The sequence below is a fragment of the Anomaloglossus baeobatrachus genome, chromosome 3, assembly GCF_048569485.1.
Source record: "Anomaloglossus baeobatrachus isolate aAnoBae1 chromosome 3, aAnoBae1.hap1, whole genome shotgun sequence".
Lineage (NCBI taxonomy): Eukaryota > Metazoa > Chordata > Amphibia > Anura > Aromobatidae > Anomaloglossus > Anomaloglossus baeobatrachus.
This window is the reverse complement of record NC_134355.1, coordinates 372,948,137-372,968,115: the sequence shown is the minus strand read 5'-3', so window position 1 is coordinate 372,968,115 and position 19,979 is coordinate 372,948,137. Positions and strand designations below refer to the sequence as shown.

The window sequence follows — 19,979 nt, the reverse complement described above, 5'->3', positions numbered from 1 at the left end:
GCAGCGATCAAAAAATGACCTGGAATATTCAAGAACGAGCAGCGATCTCGCAGCAGGGGTCTGATCGTTGTTATGTGTCACACACAGCGACCTCGCTGTTGAGGTCGTTGCTACGTCACAGAAAATGGCGACTTAGCAGCGATGTCGTTGTCGCTGTGTGTGACACCACCATTAATAAAAATAAATGGTCTGTTTACATTGGTGCCAGGGCTTCCAACATCTCACACAGCAGATCTGACATTGCATCATGGCTCGGATTATGAACAGAACCCACAATTATAAAAGTCACAAGGGAAGATGGGCAAGACATATCTCGTCACATTACCTTGCCTCCTGGAGATCCAGAGCTGAAATCACAAATGTACATGTCATTAGCTTTAGATTATACACTTCAGTTTCTACTATATACAGATTTCAGATTGTACATTGAAATTTTATAGGATTTACCATATTTGGTAGGACTACAGGACACCTTATGATAAAGAGCAGACCAGTTTTTTTGATAGGAGACAATAGGGAAAACATTTCCTACTGAGTAAAACAGTCCTTGTGGTGTAAAGAAGAAGTGGAGGGATCAATATCAATAATTTTAATGCACTTGGGTAGAATAGGTAGGCACCGCGCCGAAACCAGTGTTTGGGACATTGGCGCCACTCTCCTGATACAGGTACTAATAAATCAACTGCATTGTTAATTGTGTATATGTAGATTTCAGCCATATTTAGAGAGCAGGATACTCCCCATATCATTATGTTACCATAACGCTAATGCAGTTGTATTGGGTAATTGATCACCAAGATGTACACTACAGTTCAAAAGTTTGGGGGTCACCCAATTTTGTCTTTTCCATGAAAAATCATACTTTTATCAAATTAGTTGCATAATGAATAGAAAATATAGTCCAGACATTGACGAGGTTAGAAATAATGATTTTTACTTGGAATAATAATTTTCTCCTTCAACCTTTGCTTTTGTCACAGAAGGCTCCTTTGCAGCAATTCCAGCTTTGCAGACCTTTGGCATTCTAGTTGCTAATTTGCTGAGGTAATCTGTAGCTATTTCACCCCATGCTTCCAGAAGCCCCTCCCACAAGTTGGATTGGCTTGATTGGCACTTTTTGCGTACCATATGGTCAAGCTGCTCCCACAACAGCTCAATAGGGTTGAGATCTGGTGACTGGACTGGCCACTCTATTACATATAGAATACCAGCTGCCTGCTTCTTCCCTAAATAGTTCATGCTGTAGGATGAAATTGGCTCCAATCAAGCGCTGTCCACAGGGACATGGCGTTGCAAAATGGAGTGATAGCCTTCCTTAGTCCATATTCAAAATCCCTTTTACCTTGTACAAATCTCCCACTTTACCAGCATCAAAGCAACCCCAGCCCATCACATTACCTCTACCATGCTTCACAGATGGCTTCAGGCACTCTTCCAGCATCTTTTCAGTTGTTCTCAAAAATATCCTTCTGTGTGATCCAAACACCTCAAACTCCGATTCGTCTGTCCTTAAGACTTTTTTTCAATCTTCTCCTGTCCAATGTCTGTTCTTTTGCCAATATCAAGGTTTTCCTTTTATTAGCCCGTCTCAGATGTGGCTTTTTCTTTGCCACTCTGTCCTGAAGGCCAGCATCCCGGAGTCACCTCTTCACTGTAGATGTTGATACTGGTGTTTTGCCAGTACTATTTAATGAAGCTGCCAGCTGTGGACCTGTGAGGCGTCGATTTCTCAAACTAGAGACTAATGTACTTGTCTTGTTGCTCAGTTGTGCAGCGGGGCCTCCCACTTCTTTCTACTCTGGTTAGAGCCTATTTGTGTTATCTCCTCTGAAGGGAGTATTACACACCATTGTAGGAAATCTTCAGTTTGTTGGCAAATGTCTCACATGGAATATCCTTTATTGCTAAGAACAAGAATAGACTGTTGAGTTTCACATTAAAGTTCTCTTTTTCTGGCCATTTTGCGAGTTTAATGGAATGAACAAATTTAATGCTCCAGATTCTCAACTTGCTCAAAAGGAAGGTCAGTTTTATAGCTTCTCTAATCAGCAAAACTTTTCAGCTATGCTAGCATACTTGCACAAGGGTTTTCAAGGGATTTCTAAGCATCCATTAGCCTTATAAACACAGTTCACAAACACAATGTACCATTAGAACACTGGAGTGATTGTTATTGGAAAATGGGCCTCTATACACCCATGTAGATATTGCTTTAAAACACAGACGTTTGAAGCTAGAATAGTCATTTACCACATTAACAATGTATAGAGTGTATTTCTGTTTAATTTAATGTTCGCTTCATTGGAAAAAATAAAATGCTTTCCTTTCAAAAATAAGGAAATATCTAAGTGACCCTAAAACGTTTGAACTGTAGTGTAGATACCTCTGTATCACAGTAGTGTGGTGCCACCCAGTGGCTATTTGTGGTTACTACCTCTATATAAATTTTAATTCTTAAAATAATAAAACTATTTTTAAATAAATGTGGTCTTCATTGCACTTTTTGAAGTAGGTCTGACCATTTATTATAGTCTATGTTACTAGCACATAATTGTTTAATTACTATATTGTGCTTGACACGGTGCTCATACATGTCCTTAGAATAGCGAGGTGATATATCTATTGTTAATGTTTCTCTGTCCTATGTGTATTATACGCATGTTGCTTTACAACTAGTGATGAGCGAGCACTACCATGCTCAAGTACTCTGTACTCTTAACGAGCAGCTGGACACACAGACAGGCACACCTCGTGTACAGCGTATAATGAAAGTCAATGGGGAACTCAAGCATTTTTCCAGAGTGGACATTCAGTCCATGCTGAGAGGCTGAGCTCACAGATTGGCTGCCCTATTGTCTTCGTGATGTCAACTGCGCAGCCAATGCCAGACGCTGGGAGCAGCGATTGAGAGTTTTTTTCAGTAACCTGCAGCCGGGGACATTAATTTACTGAAAGGAAACATCCCCTTTAATAAATTGCTATATGTAGTCCAAAACAGGGCTAATGGCAAATACAACATCTCTAGTAAAAAAAAACAAAAAAAACCCACAAACATTACAGCACTGGATCGCAAATTATTCAATGAGGTAAAATATATTTTAAAAAAACAGGCAGGAAAATGCTTTGAAGAAAAAAAATCAGATACAACAGTGATCTCTGTATATTAGATGTGGTATGATCAGACCATGTCCCTGTTTGGTCCGACACTGCCATTACACAGTACATAGCAGGGGCACATATTGGAAGATTTCAGCACTGGGACTTTTTTTTTTAACCACATCGAATTGTGGAAATTATTATTATTCTAAGATCTATTGGTTAAAATCAACTTTTAAATTAATTTTGTTGGTGAGAAATCCTCTTTAAGGCGTTACTGACATAACACAAGTGATAGAAATTGCTGTATTTTGGGGGGGGGGGAACTGCACTCGGTAGTATAGAAAAATTCTTGTTAAAAAGTGTAAAAAAAATTGTTTAAGAGCACAGAGAGTCCTCAGTGGTTGATACCTTTTAATGGCTAACTGAAAAGATGGTAATAATTGCAAGCTTTCGAGACTACTCAGGTCTCAGCTTGCAATTATTACCATCTTTTCAGTTAGCCATTAAAAAGGTATCAACCACTGAGGACTCTCTGTTCTTTTAAACAATTTTTTTTATCTCTACTGGCTAACACGGTACAAAGATATATTTTACGTGTTAAAAAGTGTGTGTGTTTTATAATCCGGAGGCAGACTTTTATTGAGAAGAAAGCTGACCGTGTCCTTCCTGATCACGAAGATGACTGCTCTCTGTTCCTGTCCCACAAGAATCTAACAGATCAGAGCAGGACAGGAGAGATTGCTATCAGGAACTACACAGATGGGGAATACTTTTCAGACCACATGCCTGGAAAGAACTTCAACATGTGGTTCAACGTCCAAGGAAAATTCTAGCGTTCCCCATTCACTTTCAGTACACTTGGTACACGTAGAGCCCCTCCGACAGTCCAACTGATCATAAGTCTAGAGCACGGTAGTGCTCACTCATCAATAATTACAACCTCTCTTCCCTCAAGAGACACATTCACATCTCAGAGGGTCACAAGCCACATCCACAGCTCCCTCGAATAGTGACAGTCAGCTCCTGTCTCCCCACAGAAGTGACACCATTTTGTTTAAACTACAAAAGTATTTAAAAAGTCCCAAAAATACAGCAATTTTCGATACTTTGGTTATCAGCTTATGAGACTTTTTTTCTTCTTTTCTCATAAATGACCAATTTTTTTGTTCGCCTCCTTTGGCCAAAAGTTGCAATCTCCCCCCCCCCCCAACCCCATTCCAAGAAACAAATTCGCCTCCAGACAGCCAGAAATTACAATACCCCCCCCCCCCCAAAAGGAACAATTTTGCCTCCAGATGGCCAAAAGTCGCAATAGCCCCCAAAGGAACAAATTTGCCTCCAGACGACCAAAAGTTGCAATGCCCTCGTAAAGGAACAAATTCGCCTCCTATGTCAGGAGGCGAATTTGTTCCTGGGGGGGGATTGCAACTTTTGGCCATCTGGAAGCGAATTTGTTCCTTTCGTGAAGTATTGCAACTTTTGGCGGTCTGGAGGTGAATTTGTTCCTCTGGGAGGTATTGCAACTTTTGGCCATCGGGAGGTAAATTTGTTCCTTTTGGGGGGAGTATTTTACTTAGGACGGCGTTACACGGTACGATATGTCGTGCGATATGTCGTCGGGGTCACGGAATTCATGACGCACATCCGGCATTGTTGGAGATGTCGTACCGCGTGACAGCTCCGAACGACTGTTAACGAGCAAAAATACTCACTTTATCGTTGCTCGTTGACACGTCGTTCATTTCCATAATGTCGTTCCTCCTTCTGTGCTCCGGTTATCAGTCGTTCCCGTGGCAGCACACATTGCTACGTGTGACACCCTGGGAACGACGAACAACTTACCTGCGTCCCGCCGGCAATGAGGAAGGAAGAAGGTGGGCGGGATGTTACGTCCCGCTCATCTCTGCCCCTCCGCTTCTATTGGGCGGCCGCTGTGTGACGTCGTTGTGACGCCGAACGTCCCTCCCCTTTAGGAAGGAGACATTTGCCGCCCACAGCGACGTCGTTAGGGAGGTAAGTACGTGTGACGGGGGTTTAACGACTTTGTGCGACACGGGCAATGAATTGCCCGTGACGCACAAACGATGGGGGCGGGTGCGATCGCACGATATATCGTTTTGTGTAACGCCGCCCTTACAGTCTATGTATCATTGATATTTTTCCCCCTCTAATCACTCCCAGTTTCATATGCAGATTTGTAAATGTATTGAAATAGTTAGAGATCACAGGTTTCCCTGGTTTACATCGCAGCTCCGGTCCTCTTCTAGATGTGACCTGAAATCAGACTAGCAGGCTCACTTGAGGGTATATGAGAGAAATGGAAGTAGTTTTCGCTAAATAAAGCCATGGAGATTTGTTGCGAGTCTCATAGACTTACACTGGTAAAGCAGTTAGCGCTCCACACAGGAAATGCTGTGCGAGCCGGCAAAGCTGAAGAGCGGTCACACAGGCCAGCAGAAAATCGGAGCAATGCAAGGGGGGTAGGGGGGGGTATGAGACATCTTCAAAGGGTTTTATTACTTTTCTACAATAAATACATTGAAAAAAACAATTTGCTTTACGCACGACATACACAGCTATAAGTTACTAGTTTCTCTCAACCAAGCTGTTTGACAGCTTATTAATTTTACGTGATTGGATGTAGTTTTTAATGCTGCCATTTGGAAGAATAGGTCATATGGCATGACTTACATTACACTTTTTGTAAAATTGCTGGGTTTTTTTGTTTTGTTCCAAAAAAAAATGCATATCAGTCAAACTCCTGCAGTCAATTATAAGGGTGCAGAGTAGAACGGAAGTTAATGGGGAGGGGCGGGGGGGGGGGGGGGTCAGGGTCTCAAGCACTTGACTTGCATTATACTCAATACTCAGTCACACCAATCTGAGCATTGACTGCTCATTACAGGTACAGAGCACCAGAACGTGGCAGTGCGCACTCATTACTAGTAGTCACATCTTCTTCTCACCACGGTCCCAATTAATGCTGTTCATGAAGAGCGAAATGTCTCCTGCTATCAAGCATCTCAGCAGCTCCCAAACTCCTCCTACTTCACCAGCTCTCAACAGGGATAAAGCCTCACTACTAATTTGGCGGGAATTAATTCAATTTTACGGTTTTGCCAAAAATTAGAATAGTGAAGTAGTTCAAAAGGCAGATAAAAAGGCAAAATTAATTGGATGAACTGCCCAGCAATATAAAGCATTAATTTATAAATTAATTCGCACTTAAAATTGGGTTTTCCCATTAACAACGTGTATCAACTAGCCACAGGATGGATGATAAACGCACTAGTGTTATGGCTACGACCACAGATCACAGGGCAAAATTACAAAATTCTCATGTAAATGAACAATCACTGACAAGACCAGATAAATAAATGAGGCAAGACAACTGTAAAGATCTTTAAATGCATAGACTACAATAAAAGAAATGTGTAAATTCTTACCCATCACTGAATGATCCAAATAGAGTTGAGAAGAAGAAAAGGAGAAAAAAAAAAAAAAAAAAAAAAAAAAAAAAAAGTCAGTTCAGCAAATAGCATTACAAAAAAAAAATAAATAATATTATTAATTATATATGTAATTAAATATTTAAACAGTCATAAGCATATATGGACAACACGTTTTAAGATAGTCAATTCTTACTATTTTTTTATTTATTGAATTGCATGTAACTGGGACTAAAAATCTATTTTTTTGCAATTGGGTTTCATTAACATGTTTGCCCTTGGCCTTTCATATAGCCTTTGTTTTGCACTCTCTGCCACTGGCAGCAGAATGAGTTATCTATGAATCCATCAGCCTATGACTGTCTTTTTCTAAACTCTAAAATGATTTACGACCACACCAGAGGGTTGACCGTGACGAGAGACAGAGTACATAAAAGCCAAACTGTGAAACCCAATAGCAAAAATAATTTTTAGCCCGAAATCCATGCAAAAAAAAAAAAAAAAAGTTACAAATTGAGCATGTTCACAGTAAGCCGTTTTGGCATTGTGATTGAGATTTTTTTTAACTTTGTTTTTTCTCCCCAGGGCTGCTCCAGACGGATTCCTGACATGGGCACGATGTACATTAAAAGTCTTTATCTTGATTTCCAAAATTCCAGCAGGTATAACATTCATACTTACATTATGAAGTCTTAGGGTATGTGCGCACTAGGCGTTTTTTTTCACGCTGCGTTTTTATGTGCGTTTTTTGCATGCGTTTTTACCGCGTTTTGGTGCGCTTTTGCTCACTGCGTTTTTAATCAGTGAACAATGCCATTAAAGATTGTTGATGGAAAAAAAAAAAAAAAAAAAAAAAAAAAAAGGTCTGATCTCATTTACTTCTTCGATATGTTCTTCATTCTCCACTAGTGTATGCAGGAGAGCAGACAGCTGCAGAACTACAAAGCTCAGCATGCTCCATCCAGGACTGCATGCTGGAGGGAGAGTCAGGGGGAGCAGAACTACAAGGCTCAGCATCCTCCATCCAATAGTGTATGCAGGAGAGTAGACAGCAGCTGTCGAACTACAAGGCTCAGCACCCTCCTTCCAGGACTGTATGCAGGATTTCTTTGCCCCCCCCAAAACAAAAAAAATGACGTGGGCTTCGCCATATTTTTGTATGCTAGCCGGGTACAGCAGGCAGGTACGGGCTGCCCCCAACCCTAGCTGCCTATTTGTACCCGGCTGGGAATTAAAAATATAGGGAAGCCCCTTTTTTTTTTTTTTTATTTCATGAATGTCATGAAATAATTAAAAAAAAAAAAAAAAAAAACAACAAAAAAAAAAACGCCGTGGGCTTCGCCTAATTTTTGTATCCAGCCGGGTACAACTAGGCAGCTGTGGATTGGAATCCACAGTGCAGGGTGTCCATGCTTTCTGGGCACCCCCGCTGCGAATTGCAGCCCGCAGCCACCCCAGAAAATGGCGCTTTCATAGAAGCGCCATCTTCTGGCGCTGTATCCAACTCTTCCAGCTGCCGTGGTGACAGTGGCTCGCTGGGTAATAATGGGGTTAGGGCTAGCTGTATATTATCAGCTGGCCCTAAGCCCGAAATTCATGGTGTCACGCAAATATTAGACATGACCACCATGAATTTTTAGTAAAGATAAAAAGAACCACAACACACAGAAAAATATTTTTATTAGAAATAAAACCACACAATTAGTGACTCCATCTTTATTGAAATAAAGAACCCCCCTCCGCAGTAATCCTGGGTCAAGGGTCCCGTGCCGTCCAAACCGGATTCAATATCATCTGATCGCTTTGCCTTCCAGCAAACCGATCAGATGATGTGTCAGGTTAAAGGACGTGAATCACATCACACAGCAGCTGATTGTATAAAAGCAGATTATACAATCAGCTGATGCATCAGTAGAAAAAAAAACAAAAAAAAAAAAAACTGAGTCACGTCCGTGCTGATTACCAGCAGCTCCTGGAGCGATCGGATGAGATACTGATCCTGTCCCATCGCTGCAGTAGCTGCCGTTAATCAGCTGATGAAGTCTCCTGACGGCAGGATCAGCTGATAAGTTATGCCGGCCGGGCGCTAAAAAGCCAGTGACACCACGAGAATTACGATCAGCTGATGCGTCAGGTGACTGCATCAGGTGATCCATCGCCAGGTCCTGCAGGCATCGTACGTGCCCAGGGAGACTGCACACAGCCGAAGCGGCGGTACCGGGAGTGGAGCTGGGAGCGGACATGGCACCGGGAGTCTGCAGACAGGCGAGTATGACATTTTTTTTCTACTGTTCACTTTTGTTTTCGCCGCTGCCTCCACCTCCCGCCCAGACATGACGCCGCACGGCAGCAGACATGCACAGGACTGGAGGTGGACGCAGCGGTGACGGTACCGGGAGGATTCATGCTTCTGTGTTTACCAACAGAAGGAATCCTCTTCCTGTAGACGTCACTTTAGTACCCACCCCTTGCGTTAATAGCTGCGTTTTTAGTCATAGAAACACACTAATACGCAGCTATATTTGCAATTTGCGTTTTTCATTGCGTTTTTGAACATCTCATCGAATTCAATGGGTGAAAAACGCAGTGAAAAACACAGAAATAATTGACATGCTGCGTTTTTGTGGTCACCACAAAAACGCAGCTACAAAAAATGAAAACTCAGACATTGCTGGGGAAGCAATGTCACTGCGTTTTCAGCGCAAAAACGAGGTAAAAAAACGCCGCTAAAAATGCAGCAAAAACACCTTTTTTTATTTATTTTCTGAAAATGAGACATGGTCAAAATAACAAAAAAAAAATGCATTGCTTTCAGACCTCAAATAATGCAAAGAAAACCATAATCATTTAAAAATAACAATCCTAATGTCTTAACTCAGGAAGAGTTCAGAAATCAATATTTTGTGGAATAACCATGATTTTTAATCATAGCTTTCATGCATCTTGGCATGCTTTCCACCAGTTTTTCACTCTGCTTTTGAGTGACCTTATGCCACTCCTGGTGCAAACATTTAAGCAGTTCTTCTTTGTTTGATGGCTTGTGACTATCCTTCCTCTTGATTATATTTCAGAGGTTTTGAATGGGGTTCAGGTCTGGAGATCGGGCTGGCCATAACCGGGTTTTGAAGTGGTGGTCTTTCAACCACACATTGATTGACCTAGCTGTGTGGCATGGCGCATTGTCCTGCTGGGAAAAAAAAAAAAAAAAAAACAGTCCTCAGAACATTGCCTGAGCAGAAGAAAGAAACAATTTTCCAGGATAAACTTGTATGCAGCTTGATTCATATGACTTTTGCAAAGTTTAATCTGCCCAATTTCAGCCTTGAAGCATCCCCAGATCATCACCAATCCTCCACCAAATTTCACAATGGGTGCAAGACACTGTGGCTTGTACGCCTCTCCAGGTCCCAGTCTAACCCATCAGACGACCAGGTGTTGGGCAAAGCTGAAAATTAGAGTCTTCAGAGAGGATTACCTTACTCCAGTCCTCTATGGTCCAATCCTTATGGTCTTTGGCAAACTTCAGCCTGGCTTTCCTTTGCTTCTCATTGATGAAAGGCTTTTTTCTAGCTTTACATGACTTGAGCCCTGCCTCTAGAAGCCTGTTACGAACTGTTCTTCCGTGCAAACCCCCCGCAGCTGCCATTTGCCATTCCTTTTGTAGGTCACTTGATGTCATCCTGTGGTTGCTGAGTGACATTTGAATAAGATGATGGTCATCCCGGTCAGTGGAGAGTCGCTTTCGCCCTCTGACAGTCTGTAGCTTTGTTGTCCCCAATGTCTGCTGCTTGACCTTGTTGTAATGGACTGCAATCTTAGAAATTTTAAGGATGGAGGCAACATGACGCTCACTGTATCCCTCTGCTAGTAAAGCCAGAATTAAGCCCTTATATTCCTCCCTCAAGACTTTTCTTTTCACCTCCTTTGACATGGATAAAAGTTATTTTTTCATTCCCATTACTTTTGGGATATTACTATTACTACTAATATTGCCATTCAGCTTGCCCTATTGCAAGAGGATTGTGAAGACCACAGCAGTGTTTTTTTATACTTTCCCTTGCTAAATAAGATTTGGTTCAGGTGATCACCTAATCAGAAGCACATTAAGTAGAATGATAACCCCCAGAACGGCTAGCGTGGGGTGACATGGTTTCACAAACCCCTTTCCTCTCCCATTTATTCTTTTTCCTTTACCCTTCTACGTTTTATGTGCATTGCAAATTGTGTTACCAACTTGCTGACGGTTTACAGTTACTGCTTTGGAATACTTTTGTACTTTTTTTTTTTTTTTATTAGTTTTCCCTTTCAGGTCTTGGACAATTTCATTGCTATGGTAGATGATATAGTGGAACATGTTGGGTAAAGGTTGTATAGGTGTACGGTCAGAGCCTAGTATCGCAAAACAGCAATTTGATTGGGACTCAGCTATTGTGTGGTGGAACGGTAACATCATTTGATTGGCTGCATGGAAAGTGCGGGACGGTGGTGTATTTAACCCTAGAGTGTGGAGTGGTTACCTAATCCTGAGGTGGCAAGAAGACTGGAAACATCCACCCACCCTCCCTTGTTTTTTCTTTTTGTCGTGCGCTTCGATTAGAGGGGATAAACTGCCCCTTTTTCTTATCAGGGCAGATTATGGTTTTGGAGAATCACTTATAACGAGGTTTCATTAAAATCGGTGTTTAAGGTTATAGATGCATAATTATTCTCATGGAAGCTGATTAAGTAACCATTAATAAAAGCGCCATGGCCATTTTGCTCCAATGTTTGTTTAGGTGTCTATTTCCTGTGTGTTTGTATGGAGGGTTTTGTGTAACCATGAGGTGTACTCTGGTTGGAATTCAACCGACACTGGAATGGAATGGCTGTCAGACATGTAGAGAAGCTGTTTTCTTATACAACTGTGCAGTGGTCTCTTAATTTTTGCCATAGCTGTATTATACATATGTGACGCCCCTGGACTATCAGGTCATCACAGGGTACTGCACGCTCTTTTCCCTTATTGCAGTATTCAAATCCCTCATGATGCTGAGTCCCCATCTTACAGTGCTGCATCCAACAGCAAATCAAATCCTAGAGACACACTGCACCACACCCACCAGGCACACCAGTGGGAAGCTTAAGCGGAATAGGGTCGCCCACCTAGGGGTCAGGAAGGGAGGGTCAGTAGAGTGTCAGTGAAGAAGTGAAGGAAGTGAAGGAAAGGAGTGAAGTAGAGGAATGGTTCTCTACGGTGGCTCCCCTGAGTAGCTGTCTAGGTTGCAGGCGGTGGTCTGGACCTAGAGAAGTCGGACCCCCGGTCGCAGGGGATTGAGGCAAGGTTCCTGGACCTATTGAGTGAACGGTCGGCAGCCTGGTCTTATCACCGGTCTGGGACTGAAGGCACGGCGGGGTACACAGACCTTAGGTCGGGGAGAAGCTTCAGGCAACCCGGCAATTAACCAGCGGCGAGTGGAGCCTTTATGGACTGTTCCCACCAGCTCCAAAATCTAGGTACTAGCGCAATGAGGGGGATAGGGCCTTCCACATATGCAGCCCACTGAAATCCCAAACGGGTGACGTCACAAACTATAATCTACCTGTAAATATCCCCTATTACTTTAGAGTGTGGCTCCAAGCCCCCAGGTCCGGAAACCCTCGAGCCACGAACGGACATTGCCCACAGATCCGAGAGGTTCGATCCGCTGCTAGGGCGGCACATATATATACATTTTTTTTTTAATGATTTTAACAAGAACTAATAAGAGAAGTAATACTATAGTGTTTGGCTGCACAGAACAGCAAAGAGGGTAAGAAGGGAAGGAGCGCCATTAGGTTCTTAAGGTGCAAGTTTTGCTGGATTAGTTTTTATTTGCCATATTGTTTTACAGAGCCCTGAGATAATAAAGGACCCTCCACAAAAATATATAACTTCATTTTCAAAGCTATAGCCCTCATGGGATTCAACTGGGGCTGTAATGAACATTTCTAGCACGTAAGCATTGTCACAATTTTGTTGACCAGTAGCCTGTGAAAATGAAAAAAAAAAAAAAAAAAAGAAACAAAGTTTATGTGGAGCGGTTACTGCACTGCTGAAGATATGACAAATCCAGAAAGATTGAATGAAGGTGGTTTTATTCAATGCGTTTCCAAGTGTTACCCCACTTAATCAGTACCAGCTCCACATCTGCTTTGTTCCTGATCTGCTTCAGCTTTAAGGCTATGTGCCCATGTTGCGATCTGTCCCTGCAGAAATTTCTGCAGCGATTTGAACAGCACACGCGCGCTTCAAATCGCTGCAGAAACAGTCTGTAATGAAAAGCCGATTTCATGCGCTCTGGATGCAGCCTCTCCCATAGACAGAGCGGGACCTGCATCCAAAGTGCATGAAAGAAGGGACATGTTGCTTTTTAGAATGCAGCGCTTTGGCAGCAGCCGAAGCGCTGCGTTCTAATACGCAACGTGGGCATGGATTGTGCACAATCTTCATAGATTGTGCTGGGGACGCAGTACGCATGCAGTTACGCTGCGGTGCAGAACGCAGCGTAACTGCATGAAAATACGCAACGTGCGCACATAACCCAAGCGTGGTAGTGGTACTGGTAGTGGTAGTAGTAGTAGAACTAGTCGTACTAGTACCCCGGATTACTTTTGTAGTGAAGATGTCCTTCTGAGCCATTCTCTGACATGAGAAGAGGTAGTTACAGGAACATCCACTGACTGGTCACTAAAATGTACTAAATCCCACTGGTAGCAAAGAGCAGCAAGGAGGACATAGGCGAATACATATGCCACCCACAGACCCTCTGAGCACTGCCATAGACACTAAGGGCTCATGAAAGCTTGAAAATCATGGAAAATGGGGCACAAAAGGACACTATACAACAACGATCTAGAATACAGCCATGAGATGAAGCATAAATGTAGTATCTAGCTATGGCATATGGTTGAGAAGAGTATGGGGGGGGGGGGTGTGGAAGGCTAGATAAAATAAAAAAAAAAAAAAAAAAGACAGTGTAAAAAAATCCAGAGATACCAACTTGTTGCCTTTCTTCCCTTCCAATGTATTTAAATGTTGTTCTAGGGTTTCCATAAGACTGCTTGGTGCCTATGAAAAACAATACATATTAGATAAATCCAAAGCAAAGGCATTGTCACCAGTCACTGACAAAATGCAAACTTCTCAAGTAGTTAATACATAACGTGACTAAAAGATATAACCTTTTTTGGCGTGATCAATAGGACACACAAAGTAAAAGCCACTGAAGACACCAGAGAGGAACCACTAGTAGTGTAGGTAGGTGAAACCACTAACAAAGCTGTAGCATGCAATGAAGGGAATTTTGTTTACTTACCGTAAATTCCTTTTCTTCTAGCTCCAATTGGGAGACCCAGACAGTGGGTGTATAGCTACTGCCTCTGGAGGCCGCACAAAGAACTACACTTAAAAGTGTAAGGCCCCTCCCCTTCTGGCTATACACCCTCCCGTAGGAGTACGGATTCCTCAGTTTTAGTACCAAAGCAAGAAGGAGGAAAGCCAATAACAGTTTCAAAAACAAATTCAATCCGATAACAAGATCGGAGAACTTAAGAAACAACATGAACAACATGTGCACCCGAAAAACGAAACCCTAAGAACAAATAGGGCGGGTGCTGGGTCTCCCAATTGGAGCTAGAAGAAGAAGGGAATTTTGTTACTTACCGTAAATTCCTTTTCTTCTAGCTCTTATTGGGAGACCCAGACGATTGGGGTATAGCTACTGCCCTCTGGAGGCCACACAAAGCACTACATTAAAAGTGCAAGGCCCCTCCCCCTCTGGCTATACCCCCCCCGTGGTATCACGGGTTCTCCAGTTTTAGTGCCAAAGCAAGAAGGAGGAAGCCAATAACTGGTTTAAACAAATTAACTCCGAATAACATCGGAGAACTGAAAAACCGTTCAACATGAACAACATGTGTACCCGCAAACAACAAAAAAACATCCTGAAGGACAACAGGGCGGGTGCTGGGTCTCCCAATAAGAGCTAGAAGAAAAGGAATTTACGGTAAGTAACAAAATTCCCTTCTTCTTCAGCGCTCTATTGGGAGACCCAGACGATTGGGACGTCCAAAAGCTGTCCCTGGGTGGGTAAATAAATACCTCATGTTAGAGCTGCAAAACAGCCCTCCCCTATGGGGGTGTCACTGCCGCCTGCAGGACTCTTCTACCTAAGCTGGCATCCGCCGAAGCATAGGTATGCACCTGATAATGCTTGGTGAAAGTGTGCAGACTGGACCAGGTAGCTGCCTGGCACACCTGTTGAGCCGAAGCCTGGTGACGTAATGCCCAGGACGCACCCACGGCTCTGGTTGAGTGGGCTTTTAGCCCTGAAGGAACCGGAAGCCCCGCAGAACGGTAGGCCTCTAGAATTGGTTCTTTGATCCATCGAGCCAGGGTGGCTTTAGAAGCCTGCAACCCCTTGCGCGGACCAGCGACAAGGACGAAAAGTGCATCGGCACGGCGTATGGGCGCCGTGCGGGAAATGTAGATTCTGAGTGCTCTCACCAGATCTAGCAAACGTAAGTCCTTTTCATACCGGTGAACCGGATGAGGGCAAAAAGAAGGCAAGGAAATATCCTGATTAAGATGAAAAGAGGATACGACCTTAGGAAGAAACTCCGGAATGGGGCGCAGCACAACCTTGTCCTGGTGGAACACCAGGAAGGGAGCCTTGGATGACAGAGCTGCCAGCTCAGACACACGCCGAAGCGATGTGATCGCAACAAGAAACGCCACTTTCTGCGACAGCCGAGAAAAGGAAACTTCCTTCAGAGGCTCGAAGGGCGGCTTCTGGAGAGCAACTAGTACCCTGTTCAGATCCCATGGATCTAACGGTCGCTTGTACGGGGGCACAATATGACAGACCCCCTGCAGGAACGTGCGCACCTTAGGAAGACGTGCTAGACGCTTCTGAAAAAACACGGATAGTGCCGAAACTTGCCCTTTAAGGGAGCTGAGCGACAAGCCCTTTTCTAACCCCGATTGCAGGAAGGAAAGAAACTTGGGTAATGCAAATGGCCAGGGAGACACTCCCTGGGCCGAGCACCAGGATAAGAAAATCTTCCACGTTCTGTGGTAGATCTTAGCAGAATTCGACTTTCTAGCTTGTCTCATTGTGGCAACCACTCCTTGAGATAATCCTGCAGATGCTAGGATCCAGGACTCAATGGCCACACAGTCAGGTTCAGGGCCGCAGAATTCTGATGGAAAAAACGGCCCTTGGGACAGTAAGTCTGGTCGGTCTGGCAGTGACCACGGTCGACCGATCGTGAGATGCCACAGATCCGGATACCACGACCTCCTCGGCCAGTTTGGAGCGACGAGTATGATGCGGCTGCACTCGGATCTGATCTTGCGTAGCACTCTGGGCAAGAGCGCCAGAGGCGGAAACACGTAAGGGAGCTGAAACTGCGACCAATCTTGAACCAAGGCGTCTGCCGCCAGAGCTCTTTGATCGCGCGACCTCGCCATGAATACCGGGACCTTGTTGTTGTGCCGGGATGCCATTAGGTCGACGTCCGGCACTCCCCAGCGGCGACAGATTTCCTGAAACACGTCCGGGTGAAGGGACCATTCCCCTGCGTCCATGCCCTGGCGACTGAGGAAGTCTGCTTCCCAGTTTTCTACGCCTGGGATGTGAACCGCGGATATGGTGGATGCTCTGTCCTCCACCCACATTAGAATGCGCCGGACTTCTTGGAAGGCTTGCCGACTGCGCGTCCCTCCTTGGTGGTTGATGTATGCCACCGCTGTGGAGTTGTCCGATTGGATTCGGATCTGCTTCCCTTCCAGCCACTGCTGGAAGGCTAGGAGGGCAAGATACACTGCTCTGATTTCCAGAACATTGATCTGAAGGGTGGACTCCTGCGGAGTCCACGTCCCCTGAGCCCTGTGGTGGAGAAACACTGCTCCCCACCCCGACAGACTCGCATCTGTCGTAACTACTGCCCAGGATGGGGGCAGGAAGGATCTTCCCTGAGATAATGAGGTGGGAAGGAGCCACCATTGTAGAGAGTCCTTGGTCGTCTGGGAAAGCGAGACTTTCCTGTCCAGGGACGTTGACTTCCCGTCCCATTGGCGGAGAATGTCCCATTGAAGTGGGCGCAGATGAAACTGCGCAAAGGGAACTGCTTCCATGGCTGCCACCATCTTCCCTAGGAAATGCATGAGACGCCGCAAGGGATGCAACTGGCCCTGCAGGAGAGATTGCACCCCTGTCTGTAGTGACCGCTGCTTGTTCAGCGGCAGCTTCACTATCGCTGCTAGAGTATGAAACTCCATGCCAAGATACGTTAGTGACTGAGTCGGTGATAGGATCGACTTTGGAAAGTTGATGATCCATCCGAAAGACTGTAGAGTCTCCAGCGTAGCATTCAGGCTGTGCTGACATGCCTCCTGAGAGGGAGCTTTGACCAATAAGTCGTCTAGGTAAGGGATCACCGAGTGTCCCTGAGAGTGCAAGACTGCTACCACCGCCGCCATGACCTTGGTGAAGACCCGTGGGGCTGTCGCCAGACCAAATGGAAGAGCTACGAACTGAAAATGGTCGTCTCCTATCACAAAACGTAGAAAACGTTGATGTTCTGTAGCAATTGGCACGTGGAGATAAGCATCCTTGATGTCTATTGAGGCAAGGAAGTCTCCTCTGGACATTGAGGCAATGACAGAGCGGAGGGTTTCCATCCGGAACCTCCTGGCGTGCACATGTTTGTTGAGCCGTTTTAGGTCCAGAACAGGACGGAACGAGCCGTCCTTTTTTGGAACCACAAAGAGATTGGAGTAAAACCCCTGCCCTTGTTCCTGAGGAGGGACTGGGATCACCACTCCTTCCGCTTTTAGGGAATCCACCGCCTGCAGCAGAGCATCTGCTCGGTCTGGATGTGGGGAGGTTCTGAAGAACCGAGCTGGAGGACGAGAATTGAACTCGATTCTGTACCCGCGAGACAAAATGTCCGTCACCCACCGGTCTTTGACCTGTGACATCCAAATGCCGGAAAAGCGGGAGAGCCTGCCCCCGACCGGCGATGCGGAGGGGGGGGGCTGGAAGTCATGAGGTAGCCGCTTTGGAAGCGGTACCTCCATTTGCTTTCTTGGGGCGTGTGTGAGTCCGCCACGAATCTGAGTTTCTTTGAGTCCTCTGAGTCCCTTTGGACGAGGTAAATGGTGTCTTGCCCGAACCTCGAAAGGACTGAAACCTCTGCTGCCACTTTTTCTGCTGAGGTTTGGATGTTCTGGGTTGTGGTAAAGAGGAGTCTTTACCCTTGGACTGCTTAATGATGTCAGCCAATGGCTCGCCAAACAGTCTATCTCTAGACAAAGGCAAACTGGTTAAACATTTTTTGGAACCAGCATCTGCTTTCCAGTCCTTTAACCACAAGGCTCTGCGCAAAACTACCGAATTGGCGGACGCCATTGAGGTGCGACTGGTAGATTCTAGGACCGCATTGATAGCGTAAGACGCAAACGCCGACATCTGCGTGGTAAGGTGCGCCACTTGCGGCACTGCTGGATGCATGATAGCATCCACTTTTGCTAAGCCAGCTGAAATAGCCTGGAGTGCCCATACGGCTGCGAATGCCGGAGCAAACGACGCGCCGATAGCTTCATAGACAGATTTTAACCAAAGGTCCATCTGTCTGTCATTGGCATCTTTAAGTGAAGCGCCATCCTCCACTGCAACTATGGATCTAGCTGCAAGTTTGGAAATCGGGGGGTCTACCTTTGGACACTGTGTCCAGCGCTTGACCACCTCAGGGGGGAAAGGGAAACGCGTATCTTTAGATCGTTTAGAGAAACGCCTTTCTGGGTGAGCGTCGTGCTTCTGGATTGATTCTCTGAAGTCAGAGTGATCTAACAAAGCACTCAATTTACGCTTGGGATAAAGGAAACGAAACTTCTCCTGCTCCGCCGCCGCCTCTTCTGCTGAAGGGGCTGGGGGAGAAATATCCAACAGCCTATTGATGGCTGAGATAAGGTCGTTTACCATGGCATCCCCATCCGGGGTATCCAGGTTGAGAGGGGTTCCAGGAGTGGATTCCTGATCACTCTCATCAGACACATCACAGGGAGACTGATTGCGCTGAGACCCTGAGCAGTGTGAAGACGTCGAGGGTCTTTCCCAGCGAGCTCGCTTAGGGTGGCTGGGGCCATCATCTGAGTCATAATCCTCGGCCTGTGAAGCCGGGGACCCCCCTGTGGGCTGGATACATTCCAAGTAAGGGGGACCTGAGGACAGAGGCCTCGCCGTGCCCAGAGACTGAGCCCCATGCATAGATTGCAAGGTTTCAAGGATTTTTGCCATAGACACAGACATATTATCTGCAAAAACTGCAAAGTCTGTCCCTGTCACCGGGGCAGAACTTACAAGCGTCTCAGCCTGGGTCGCTACCTCTCCTGACTCCGGCTGGCGAAGCAGCACCGGGTCGGAGCATTGCACACAATGGGGGTCATCGGAGCCTGCTGGTAGATTAGCCCCACATGCAGCACACGCAGTATACACAGCCCTTTTTGCCTTGGCCGCCTTGCGTTTTGAGGATGACATGTTGCTGCTTCCACAGAGCGATCTGGGATATGCAGCCAGAAGCGCACCTCACAGTGCAAGAAATACAATATCTATATATCTGTACCCAGTACACTGATACACAGTGAGGCACTAGAGGGACCAGCACAGAAAAATCGCTTACCGCCCGCTTAAAAAGCGGGTGTGTGGTCGCCAGATAGCCCCTAGTCCAGGTCTCCCAGAGCCTTGCGTCCTTCCTCCAGCCAGGCATGCATGTAATGGCTGCCGGCGTCTCGAGAGAGGAAGGGGGGCGGGCCCTGGGCGTTCCTGGCCAAGAGCGGGAAGCCTGCTTCCCTCTGTGCCAAGTGAGAGGGCTGGAGCATGTAAATCAGGCTCCAGCCCTCGTCGCTGCTAGCGAACAGCGTCTCTCCCCTACCCTGAATGACAGGGTGGGGGCGGGAACGAATCGGAGCTGCCGGCGTCCTAGGCCCAAAAAGCCGGGGACTAAATTTATAACCGCCGCCGCCGTAAAAGCGCGGACGGCGGATCCCCGGCGCACCACAAGTCACAGCAGCGCCGCCCGGTCCAGAGGGGGTCGGCGCTGCGTTCCCATACACAAAAAAGTCCCCCAGTAATCTGTAGGGACACCAACTCCACGTTGCGGTCCCCGGCGCACTACAACACCCAGCCAGCCCGGAGTGTGTCTGTGCCTGCCGGGGACACAGAGTACCTGTATGATGCAGGGCCTGTCCCTGATCGTACTCCTGCTCCGTCTCCATCAGGTTCTAATGGGTCTGTGGATGGAGCCCGGCGTCAGAGCTGAGAGGCCGGCAGGATCCCACTTCCACAGAGCCCTACCAGGGGATGTGGAAGGAAAACAGCATGTCAGGCTCCAGCCCTGTACCAGCAATAG

The 19,979-nt window shown here is 45.9% G+C and overlaps 1 protein-coding gene across 1 annotated transcript in view; it reads right to left on the bottom strand.

Moving 5' to 3' along the window:
• Window positions 1-19,979, bottom strand: part of SNAP91 (synaptosome associated protein 91) — a 198,609-nt gene that overhangs the window by 83,828 nt on the left and 94,802 nt on the right. Inside the window, exons 10-11 of the mRNA XM_075341499.1 lie at window positions 13,568-13,635; window positions 9,519-9,546 (exon numbers count right to left, since the gene is read on the bottom strand). Of these exons, the coding sequence (XP_075197614.1) occupies window positions 9,519-9,546; window positions 13,568-13,635 (96 nt within the window). The remainder of the gene's footprint in view (window positions 1-9,518; window positions 9,547-13,567; window positions 13,636-19,979) is intronic.